The following is a 12500-nucleotide window of genomic DNA, read 5'->3' as shown; positions in this document are numbered from 1 at the left end:
CAAGGTGTGGATAGAATTCCACAGGGATGCTGGCCCCATGTTGACTCTACAAGGTGTGGATAGAGTTCCACAGGGATGCTGGTCCATGTTGACTCTACAAGGTGTGGATAGAGTTCCACAGGGATGCTGGTCCATGTTGACTCTACAAGGTGTGGATAGAGTTCCACAGGGATGCTGGTCCATGTTGACTCTACAAGGTGTGGATAGAGTTCCACAGGGATGCTGACCCATGTTGACTCTACAAGGTGTGGATAGAGTTCCACAGGGATGCTGGCCCCATGTTGACTCTACAAGGTGTGGATAGAGTTCCACAGGGATGCTGGCCCCATGTTGACTCTACAAGGTGTGGATAGAGTTCCACAGGGATGCTGGCCCATGTTGACTCTACAAGGTGTGGATAGAGTTCCACAGGGATGCTGGCCCCATGTTGACTCTACAAGGTGTGGATAGAGTTCCACAGGGATGCTGGCCCCATGTTGACTCTACAAGGTGTGGATAGAGTTCCACAGGGATGCTGGCCCCATGTTGACTCTACAAGGTGTGGAAAGAGTTCCACAGGGATGCTGGCCCCATGTTGACTCTACAAGGTGTGGATAGAGTTCCACAGGGATGCTGGCCCCATGTTGACTCTACAACGTGTGGATAGAGTTCCACAGGGATGCTGGCCCCATGTTGACTCTACAAGGTGTGGATAGAGTTCCACAGGGATGCTGGCCCCATGTTGACTCTACAAGGTGTGGAAAGAGTTCCACAGGGATGCTGGCCCCATGTTGACTCTACAAGGTGTGGATAGAGTTCCACAGGGATGCTGGCCCCATGTTGACTCTACAAGGTGTGGATAGAGTTCCACAGGGATGCTGGTCCATGTTGACTCTACAAGGTGTGGATAGAGTTCCACAGGGATGCTGGTCCATGTTGACTCTACAAGGTGTGGATAGAGTTCCACAGGGATGCTGGTCCATGTTGACTCTACAAGGTGTGGATAGAGTTCCACAGGGATGCTGACCCATGTGGACTCTACAAGGTGTTGAAAGCATTCCACAGGGATGCTGACCCATGTGGACTCTACAAGGTGTTGAAAGCATTCCACAGGGATGCTGACCCATGTTGACTCTACAAGGTGTGGATAGAGTTCCACAGGGATGCTGGCCCATGTTGACTCTACAAGGTGTCCAAAGGGTTCCACAGGGATGCTGGCCCATGTTGACTCTACAAGGTGTCCAAAGGGTTCCACAGGGATGCTGGCCCATGTTGACTCTACAAGGTGTCCAAAGGATTCCACAGGGATGCTGGCCCATGTTGACTCTACAAGGTGTGGAAAGTATTCCACAGGGATGCTGGCCCATGTTGACTCTACAAGGTGTGGAAAGAGTTCCACAGGGATGCTGGCCCATGTTGACTCTACAAGGTGTCCAAAGGATTCCACAGGGATGCTGGCCCATGTTGACTCTACAAGGTGTGGAAAGCGTTCCACAGGGATGCTGGCCCATGTTGACTCTACAAGGTGTTGAAAGCATTCCACAGGGATGCTGACCCATGTGGACTCTACAAGGTGTGGAAAGCGTTCCACAGGGATGCTGGCCCATGTTGACTCTACAAGGTGTGGAAAGCGTTCCACAGGGATGCTGGCCCATGTTGACTCTACAAGGTGTCCAAAGGATTCCACAGGGATGCTGGCCCATGTTGACTCTACAAGGTGTCCAAAGGATTCCACAGGGATGCTGGCCCATGTTGACTCTACAAGGTGTCGAAAGCCTTCTACAGGGATGCTGGTCCATGTTGACTCCAATGCTTCCCACAGTTGTGTCAAGTTGGCTGGATGTCCTTTACTTGGTGGACCATTCTTGATACACACGGGAAACTGTTGATCGTGAAAAACCCAGCAGCGTTGCAGTTCTTGACACAAACAGGTGCTCCTGGCACCTACGATCATACTGTTCAAAGGCACTTAAATATTTTGTTTTGCCCATTTACCCTCAGAAAGCCAGACATACACCATCCACGTCTCAATTGTCTCAAGGCTTAAAAATCCTTCTTTAACCTGTCTCTTCCCTTCATTTACACTGATTGAAGTGGATTTAACAGGTGACATCAATAAGAGATCATAGCTTTCACCTGGATTCACCTGGTCAGTCTATGCCAGTGTTTCCCAACCCTGGTACTCCAGTGCCCCCAAAAGTACACATGTTTACCCTAGAGAAGCACACCTGATTCAACTGGAGGACCAGGGTTGGGCTGTTGGGGGGTACTGGAGGACCAGGGTTGGGCTGTTGGGGGGTACTGGAGGAGCAGGGTTGGGCTGTTGGGGGTACTGGAGGACTGGAGGACTAGGGTTGGTCTGTTAGGGGTACTGAAGGAGCAGGGTTGGGCTGTTGGGGGTACTGGAGGACTGGAGGACTAGGGTTGGTCTGTTGGGGGTACTGGAGGACCAGGGTTGGGCTGTTGGGGGTACTGAAGGACTGGAGGACCAGGGTTGGGCTGATGGGGAGTACTGGAGGACCAGGGTTGGGCTGTTGGGGGTACTGGAGGACCAGGGTTGGGCTGTTGGGGGTATTGGAGGACCAGGGCTGGGCTAATGGGGGTACTGGAGGACTGGAGGACCAGGGCTGTTGGAGGTACTGGAGGACCAGGGTTGGGCTGTTGGGGGTACTGGAGGACCAGGGCTGGGTACTGGAGGACCAGGGCTGGGCTGTTGGGGGTATTGGAGGACCAGGGTTGGGCTGTTGGGGGTACTGGAGGACCAGGGTTGGTCTGATGGGGGATACTGGAGGACCAGGGTTGGTCTGATGGGGGTACTGGAGGACCAGGGCTGTTGGGCTGTTGGGGGTACTGGAGGACTGGAGGACCAGGGCTGGGCTGTTGGGGGTACTGGAGGACCAGGGTTGGTCTGTTGGGGGTACTGGAGGACCAGGGTTGGGCTGTTGGGGGTACTGGAGGACCAGGGTTGGGCTGTTGGGGTACTGGAGGACCAGGGTTGGGCTGTTGGGGGAACTGGAGGACCAGGGTTGGGCTGTTGGAGGTACTTGAGGACCAGGGCTGTTGGGGGGGGGTACTGGAGGACCAGGGCTGGGCTGTTGGGGGTACTGGAGGACCAGGGTTGGGCTGTTGGGGATTCTGGAGGACCAGGGCTGGGCTGTTGGGGGTACTGGAGGACCAGGGTTGGGCTGTTGGGGGTACTGGAGGACCAGGGTTGGGCTGTTGGGGGTTCTGGAGGACCAGGGCTGGGCTGTTGGGGGTACTGGAGGACCAGGGTTGGGCTGTTGGGGGTACTGGAGGACCAGGGTTGGTCTGATGGGGGTACTGGAGGACCAGGGCTGTTGGGGGGTACTGGAGGACCAGGGCTGGGCTGTTGGGGGTATTGGAGGACCAGGGTTGGGCTGTTGGGGGTACTGGAGGACCAGGGTTGGTCTGATGGGGGATACTGGAGGACCAGGGTTGGTCTGATGGGGGTACTGGAGGACCAGGGTTGGGCTGTTGGTGGGAACTGGAGGACCAAGGCTGTTGGGGGTACTGGAGGACCAGGGTTGGTCTGTTGGGGGTACTGGAGGACCAGGGTTGGGCTGTTGGGGGTACTGGAGGACCAGGGTTGGTCTGTTGGGGGTACTGGAGGACCGGAGTTGGTCTGTTGGGGGAACTGGAGGACTGGCGGACCCTGGTTGTGCTGTTGGGGGTACTGGAGGACCAGGGCTGGGCTGATGGGGGTACCGGAGGACTGGAGGACCAGGGCTGGGCTTTAGGGGTACTGGAGGACCAGGGTTGGTCTGATGGTGGGTACTGGAGGACCAGGGTTGGTCTGATGGGGGTACTGGAGGACCAGGGCTGTTGGAGGTACTGGAGGACCAGGGTTGGGCTGTTGGGGGTACTGGAGGACCAGGGCTGTTGGAGGTACTGGAGGACCAGGGTTGGGCTGTTGGGGGTACTGGAGGACCAGGGTTGGTCTGATGAGGGGTACTGGAGAACCAGGGCTGTTGGGGGTAATGGAGGACCAGGGCTGTTGGGGGTAATGGAGGACCAGGGCTGTTGGGGGTACTGGAGGACCAGGGTTGGGCTGTTGGGGGTACTGGAGAACCAGAGTTGGTCTGATGGGGGTACTGGAGGACCAGGGTTGGTCTGATGGGGGTACTGGAGGACCAGGGTTGGGCTGTTGGGGGTACTGGAGGACCAGGGTTGGTCTGATGGGGGTACTGGAGGACCAGGGTTGGGCTTTGGGGGTATTAGAGGACCAGTGTTGGGCTTTGGGGGGACTGGAGGACCAGGGTTGTTCTGATGGGGGTACTGGAGGACCAGGGTTGGTCTGATGGGGGTACTGGAGGACCAGGGTTGGTCTGATGGGGGTACTGGAGGACCAGGGTTGGGCTTTGGGGGGTACTGGAGGACCAGGGCTGGGTTTGGGGGGTACTGGAGGACCAGGGCTGGGCTTTGGGTGGTACTGGAGGACCAGGGCTGGGCTTTGGGGGGTACTGGAGGACCAGTGTTGGGCTGTTGGGGGGTACTGGAGGACCAAGGTTGGGCTGTTGGGGGGTACTGGAGGACCAGGGCAGGGAAACACTGGTCTATGTCATTGAAAGGTGTTCCTATTGTTTTGTACACTCAGTGTATGTGACCTATAGGAACCTACTGAAGAACGTTACTTTGACTCCCTCTCCATCCACCTCTTCCTCTCTCCAGCCCGATGCCCACCTACCGCGTAGATGCTGACAAGGGCTTCAACTTCTCCCTCGCAGACGACGCCTTCGTGTGTCAGAAAAAGAACCACTTCCAGGTCACTGTGTACTGCGGCATGCTGGGAGATCCCAAGTACATCAAGACCAGCGAGGGCCTGCAGCCCATAGACTGCTTTTATCTCAAACTCAACGGGGTTAAGGTGAGGGAGCTGGGGAGAGGGGCGATCAGGGTTGGGGTCAATAACATTTCAATTCGGTCAATACAAGAATTTCAAAATGGAATTGACCCAAATGGTGGCTATCTTTAAGATGAATCCACTAACTGTAAGTCTCTCTGGATAAAGAGTCTGCTAAATGACTAAAATGGAAGATACTCAGTAAGATAATCAGTTGAACAGGGTCTTTCATCACCTGTTGCTGTCTGGCTCATAATCCTATCTCCTGTCTGTCTCTTTCCTGTCTCCCGTCTGTCTCCCGTCTGTCTCCTTCCTGTCTCCCGTCTGTCTCCTTCCTGTCTACTGTCTCCTTCCTGCCTCCTGTCTGTCTCCTTCCTGTCTCCTTCCTGTCTCCTGTCTGTCTCCTTCCTGCCTCCTGTCTGTCTCCTTCCTGTCTCCTTCCTGTCTCCTGTCTGTCTCCTTCCTGTCTCCTTCCTGCCTCCTGTCTGTCTCCTTCCTGTCTCCTTCCTGTCTCCTGTCTGTCTCCTTCCTGCCTCCTGTCTGTCTCCTTCCTGCCTCCTGTCTGTCTCCTTCCTGCCTCCTGTCTGTCTCCTTCCTGTCTCCTGTCTGTTTTCCAGCTGGAAGCAATGAACCAGTCCATTAACGTGGAGCAGTCCCAGTCAGACCGCAGCAAGAGACCCTTCAAACCAGTACTGTGAGTAAAGACCTTCAAACCAGTATTGTGAGTAGAGAGACCCTTCATACCAGTACTGTGAGTAGAGACCCTTCATACCAGTACTGTGAGTAGAGAGACCCTTCAAACCAGTACTGTGAGTAGAGAGACCCTTCATACCAGTACTGTGAGTAGAGAGACCCTTCAAACCAGTACTGTGAGTAGAGACCCTTCAAACCAGTACTGTGAGTAGAGAGACCCTTCATACCAGGACTGTGAGTAGAGACCCTTCAAACCAGTACTGTGAGTAGAGACCCTTCAAACCAGTACTGTGAGTAGAGAGACCCTTCATACCAGTACTGTGAGTAGAGAGACCCTTCAAACCAGTACTGTGAGTAGAGAGACCCTTCAAACCAGTACTGTGAGTAGAGACCCTTCACACCAGTACTGTGAGTAGAGAGACCCTTCATACCAGGACTGTGAGTAGAGACCCTTCAAACCAGTACTGTGAGTAGAGAGACCCTTCAAACCAGTACTGTGAGTAGAGACCCTTCAAACCAGTACTGTGAGTAGAGAGACCCTTCAAACCAGTACTGTGAGTAGAGACCCTTCAAACCAGTACTGTGAGTAGAGAGACCCTTCATACCAGGACTGTGAGTAGAGACCCTTCATACCAGTACTGTGAGTAGAGAGACCCTTCATACCAGGACTGTGAGTAGAGACCCTTCAAACCAGTACTGTGAGTAGAGACCCTTCAAACCAGTACTGTGAGTAGAGAGACCCTTCAAACCAGTACTGTGAGTAGAGACCCTTCAAACCAGTACTGTGAGTAGAGAGACCCTTCATACCAGTACTGTGAGTAGAGAGACCCTTCAAACCAGTACTGTGAGTAGAGAGACCCTTCAAACCAGTACTGTGAGTAGAGACCCTTCACACCAGTACTGTGAGTAGAGAGACCCTTCATACCAGGACTGTGAGTAGAGACCCTTCAAACCAGTACTGTGAGTAGAGAGACCCTTCAAACCAGTACTGTGAGTAGAGACCCTTCAAACCAGTACTGTGAGTAGAGAGACCCTTCATACCAGGACTGTGAGTAGAGACCCTTCATACCAGTACTGTGAGTAGAGAGACCCTTCATACCAGGACTGTGAGTAGAGACCCTTCAAACCAGTACTGTGAGTAGAGAGACCCTTCATACCAGGACTGTGAGTAGAGACCCTTCATACCAGGACTGTGAGTAGAGACCCTTCATACCAGGACTGTGAGTAGAGACCCTTCATACCAGGACTGTGAGTAGAGACCCTTCATACCAGGACTGTGAGTAGAGACCCTTCATACCAGTACTGTGAGTAGAGAGACCCTTCATACCAGTACTGTGAGTAGAGAGACCCTTCAAACCAGTACTGTGAGTAGAGAGACCCTTCATACCAGGACTGTGAGTAGAGAGACCCTTCAAACCAGTACTGTGAGTAGAGAGACCCTTCATACCAGTACTGTGAGTAGAGAGACCCTTCATACCAGGACTGTGAGTAGAGAGACCCTTCAAACCAGTACTGTGAGTAGAGAGACCCTTCATACCAGTACTGTGAGTAGAGAGACCCTTCAAACCAGTACTGTGAGTAGAGAGACCCTTCATACCAGTACTGTGAGTAGAGAGACCCTTCAAACCAGTACTGTGAGTAGAGAGACCCTTCATACCAGGACTGTGAGTAGAGACCCTTCAAACCAGTACTGTGAGTAGAGAGACCCTTCAAACCAGTACTGTGAGTAGAGAGACCCTTCATACCAGGACTGTGAGTAGAGACCCTTCATACCAGTACTGTGAGTAGAGAGACCCTTCAAACCAGTACTGTGAGTAGAGAGACCCTTCAAACCAGTACTGTGAGTAGAGAGACCCTTCATACCAGGACTGTGAGTAGAGACCCTTCAAACCAGTACTGTGAGTAGAGAGACCCTTCATACCAGGACTGTGAGTAGAGAGACCCTTCAAACCAGTACTGTGAGTAGAGACCCTTCATACCAGGACTGTGAGTAGAGAGACCCTTCATACCAGGACTGTGAGTAGAGACCCTTCAAACCAGTACTGTGAGTAGAGACCCTTCATACCAGGACTGTGAGTAGAGACCCTTCAAACCAGTACTGTGAGTAAAGAGACCCTTCAAACCAGTACTGTGAGTAAAGAGACCCTTCAAACCAGTACTGTGAGTAAAGAGACCCTTCAAACCAGTACTGTGAGTAAAGAGACCCTTCAAACCAGTACTGTGAGTAAAGAGACCCTTCAAACCAGTACTGTGAGTAAAGAGACCCTTCATACCAGGACTGTGAGTAGAGACCCTTCAAACCAGTACTGTGAGTAAAGAGACCCTTCATACCAGGACTGTGAGTAGAGACCCTTCAAACCAGTACTGTGAGTAAAGAGACCCTTCATACCAGGACTGTGAGTAGAGACCCTTCATACCAGGACTGTGAGTAAAGACCCTTCATACCAGGACTGTGAGTAGAGACCCTTCATACCAGGACTGTGAGTAGAGACCCTTCATACCAGGACTGTGAGTAAAGACCCTTCATACCAGGACTGTGAGTAAAGACCCTTCATACCAGTACTGTGAGTAAAGAGACCCTTCATACCAGGACTGTGAGTAGAGACCCTTCATACCAGGACTGTGAGTCTGGGTATTCTGGGTACCTTTTGGGGGGCAGGAAAGAACTGTAGGCTTTCCTTTACAATTTACATTACAGTCTTTACTGCTGCGTCACAGTGTAAAAACAGAAAGAAATGTGACATGTTACTGATAATACATGTGTGTTTTTGTGTTTGCAGGGTCACACTGCCCCCGGAGCAGGTTACCAAGGTAACAGTGGGACGCCTACACTTCAGCGAGACCACAGCCAATAACATGAGGAAGAAAGGCAAACCCAACCCTGACCAGAGGTACTGTACTAACACACACACACACACACACACACACACACACACACACACACACACACACACACACACACACACACACACACACACACACACACGCACGCACACACACGCACGCACGCACACACACGCACGCATGCACACGCACACGCACAACCCTGACCAAATGGACAAAACTAGCAATACAGTATAATAAATAAGTGATTAACCTGTTTACCTCCATACTGTAGGTGATTAACCCTGTTTACCTCCATACTGTAGGTGATTAACCCTGTTTACCTCCATACTGTAGGTGATTAACCCTGTTTACCTCCATACTGTAGGTGATTAACCCTGTTTACCTCCATACTGTAGGTGATTAACCCTGTTTACCTCCATACTGTAGGTGATTAACCCTGTTTACCTCCATACTGTAGGTGATTAACCCTGTTTACCTCCATACTGTAGGTGATTAACCCTGTTTACCTCCATACTGTAGGTGATTAACCCTGTTTACCTCCATACTGTAAGTGATTAACCCTGTTTACCTCCATACTGTAAGTGATTAACCCTGTTTACCTCCATACTGTAGGTGATTAACCCTGTTTACCTCCATACTGTAGGTGATTAACCCTGTTTACCTCCATACTGTAAGTGATTAACCTGTTTACCTCCATACTGTAGGTGATTAACCTGTTTACCTCCATACTGTAGGTGATTAACCCTGTTTACCTCCATACTGTAGGTGATTAACCCTGTTTACCTCCATACTGTAGGTGATTAACCCTGTTTACCTCCATACTGTAGGTGATTAACCCTGTTTACCTCCATACTGTAGGTGATTAACCTGTTTACCTCCATACTGTAGGTGATGAACCCTGTTTACCTCCATACTGTAGGTGATTAACCCTGTTTACCTTCATACTGTAGGTGATTAACCCTGTTTACCTCCATACTGTAGGTGATTAACCCTGTTTACCTCCATACTGTAAGTGATTAACCTGTTTACCTCCATACTGTAGGTGATTAACCCTGTTTACCTCCATACTGTAGGTGATTAACCCTGTTTACCTCCATACTGTAGGTGATTAACCCTGTTTACCTCCATACTGTAGGTGATTAACCCTGTTTACCTCCATACTGTAGGTGATTAACCCTGTTTACCTTCATACTGTAGGTGATTAACCCTGTTTACCTCCATACTGTAGGTGATTAACCCTGTTTACCTCCATACTGTAGGTGATTAACCTGTTTAACTCCATACTGTAGGTACTTCATGCTGGTGGTAGCGTTGCAGGCCCAGGCCCACAGTCAGAGCTTCACGGTGGCCGCGCAGGTGTCCGAGAGGATCATCGTCAGGGTAACCTCTGTCAGTCTGGCCGTGTCTGTCTGACCGTCCTCTTCTGATCTATCTTAATAACCTCTGTCAGTCTGGCCGTGTCTGTCAGACCGTCCTCCTCTGATCTATCTCAATAACCTCTGTCAGTCTGGCCGTGTCTATGACCGTCCTCCTCTGATCTATCTTAATAACCTCTGTCAGTCTGGCCGTGTCTGTCTGACCGTCCTCCTCTGATCTATCTTAATAACCTCTGTCAGTCTGGCCGTGTCTGTCTTATCCATCCTCCTCTGATCTATCTCAATAACCTCTGTCAGTCTGGCCGTGTCTGTCTTATCCATCCTCTGATCTATCTCAATATTTACCTCACAGGAAATAAACAGAAATTTGCAATTCAAAAATTTGAATTTACTTACTTCCTAAATGTACATGAAATTGAGCCAAACCCTTAATATCTATCTGACTTCATGTGTTACGGTTTAGATTCCTTCTTCTGTAAATATCTACATGTTTTTTGAGGCTGTTAACTTCTCTGGGATATGTGGGATGGTAGCGTCCTACCTCGTCAACAGCCAGTGAAATTGCATGGCGCCAAATTCAAAACAACCGAAATCCCATAATTAAAATTCCTCAAACATACAAGTATTTTACACCATTTTAAAGATACACAATCCAGCCACATTGTCCTATTTCAAATAGGCTCTACTGCGAAAGCAAACCAAATGATTGTGTTTAGGTCAGAGCCAAGTCACAGAAAAACACAGCCATTTTTCCAGCCAAAGAGAGGAGTCACAAAAAGCAGAAATAGTGATAAAATGAATCACTAACCTTTGATGATCTTCATCAGATGACACTCATAGGACCTCATGTTACACACTACATGTATGTTTTGTTCGATAAAGTTCATATTTATATACAAAAATGTCAGTTTACATTGTCACGTTATTTTCAGTAGTTCCGAAGCATCCAGTGATTTTGCAGAGAGCCACATCAATTTCCAAAAATACTCAAAATAAACATTGATGAAAGATACAACTATTATGCCCGGAAGTATAGATACACTTCTCCTTAATGCAACCGCTGTGTCAGAATTCCTTTGTCTGTAGAATTGCAGTGGAACGTAGGTCGCTCTCACGTGAGCGTGCGTGATCAGCTCATGCCACTCTGGTAGACCTCTGACTCATTCAGCTCCCATTCCCCCCTCCTTCACAGTAGAAGCATCAAACAAGGTTCTAAAGACTGTTGACGTCTAGTGGAAGCCTTAGGAAGTGCAATATGACCCCATAGACACTATATAGTCAATAGGCAATGAGTTGAAAAACTTCAAACCTCAGATTTCCCACTTGGATTTCGTTTCAGATAGATCTTTGCCTGCCATATGAGTTCTGTTATACTCACAGACATCATTCAAACCGTTTTAGAAACTTTAGAGTGTTGTCTATCCAAATCAACTAATTGTATGCATATTCTAGTGTTTATGGCTGAGTAGCAGGCAGTTGACTCTGGGCACCTTTTTATCCAAGCTACTCAATACTGCCCCCCAGTCCCAAAGAAGTTAAACATTCCTTGCAGATCAGCAACAACAAATAAATGTCGGAAGCTACTCAGAGGGATATTAATAGCACTGCAAACAGCACTGCAAACAGCACTGCAAACAGCACTGCAAACAGCACTGCAAACAAAAGAGGAATGAAAGAACTTTATAAATCAAAGGATATATTTTTTACAGCTCCCGTCAGCTCTAAATATCTCTGTGTTGTCTGTCCCTTTCCCTCTCTGGGTTTCCAGGCGTCTAACCCGGGTCAGTTTGAGAGTGACAGTGAGGTGTTGTGGCAGCGCGGTCAGCTACCTGACTCAGTGTACCACCACGGCCGGGTCGGTATCAACACCGACCGGCCAGACGAGGCCATGGTCATCCACGGCAACCTGAAGGTCATGGGGTCACTGGTGCACCCTTCCGATATACGGGCTAAAGAGAACGTCCACGAGGTGAGGGGAGGGGGTGAGGGGGGCTATAGATATATAAGATAAGATAAGATCTTTGTGTGTGGTATGTTCTCTGACTGTCTGTCTGCATGTTAGTGTAGTGATGCAAAAATGCTTATCAAAATGTTAATCAAACAAATTCCCTGACAATTAAAAAACAAAATGTAAATAAATATTTGTGTTACAATAAAATTCACAACATTATTGTGTTTTCTCTGTTCATTGTCCTGAAACCTTCATCATCCATTAGCTGTATGTTCCTGTCTGTAATCTAGCTGCATAGTCATATCCAAATCTATGTGTGTGTGTGTGTGTGTGTGTGTGTGTGTGTGTGTGTGTGTGTGTGTGTGTGTGTGTGTGTGTGTGTGTGTGTGTGTGTGTGTGTGTGTGTGTGTGTGTGTGTGTGTGTGTGTGTGTGTGTGTGTGTGTGTGTGTGTGTGTGTGTGTGTGTGTGTGTGTGTGTGTGTGTGTAGGTGGACACTACAGGCAACCTGAAGCGGATCAGTCAGATGAGGCTGGTTCATTATCAGTACAAGCCTGAGTTTGCTTCCAGCATGGGCATCGACTCCAGCCCAGAGACTGGTAACTTATACTGTCGTTTTGGGTTAGACATTATAGACAATGAATTAACAGAAATCAGTAGCACTAGAAAAGTATTGCATTCCCATAATAATACATTTTTTATCATGAGTTATTTTTGTATTTCCTATCCTCCCTACATTGCATTATCCAGGAGTGATAGAAGTTTACAGTAAGGTGTTGTATTATCTAGGAGTGA

The 12500-nt window shown here is 49.4% G+C and overlaps 1 protein-coding gene across 6 annotated transcripts in view; it reads left to right on the top strand.

Moving 5' to 3' along the window:
* LOC124037452 (myelin regulatory factor-like) overlaps positions 1-12500 on the top strand; it is a 125322-nt gene that overhangs the window by 94348 nt on the left and 18474 nt on the right. For 4 of the 6 annotated variants that reach the window (XM_046352160.1, XM_046352162.1, XM_046352158.1 and 1 more), the window contains exons 8-13: positions 4669-4864; positions 5458-5534; positions 8314-8424; positions 9670-9769; positions 11525-11725; positions 12196-12304. In XM_046352160.1, the coding sequence (XP_046208116.1) occupies positions 4669-4864; positions 5458-5534; positions 8314-8424; positions 9670-9769; positions 11525-11725; positions 12196-12304 (794 nt within the window). The remainder of the gene's footprint in view (positions 1-4668; positions 4865-5457; positions 5535-8313; positions 8425-9669; positions 9770-11524; positions 11726-12195; positions 12305-12500) is intronic. The other 2 variants (XM_046352164.1, XM_046352159.1) reach the window with 1 other exon arrangement.

The sequence above is a fragment of the Oncorhynchus gorbuscha genome, linkage group LG06, assembly GCF_021184085.1.
Source record: "Oncorhynchus gorbuscha isolate QuinsamMale2020 ecotype Even-year linkage group LG06, OgorEven_v1.0, whole genome shotgun sequence".
In the NCBI taxonomy this organism is placed as follows: domain Eukaryota; kingdom Metazoa; phylum Chordata; class Actinopteri; order Salmoniformes; family Salmonidae; genus Oncorhynchus; species Oncorhynchus gorbuscha.
Note: the sequence above shows the minus strand (reverse complement) of the source record. Positions and strands in the feature narration are given on the sequence as shown.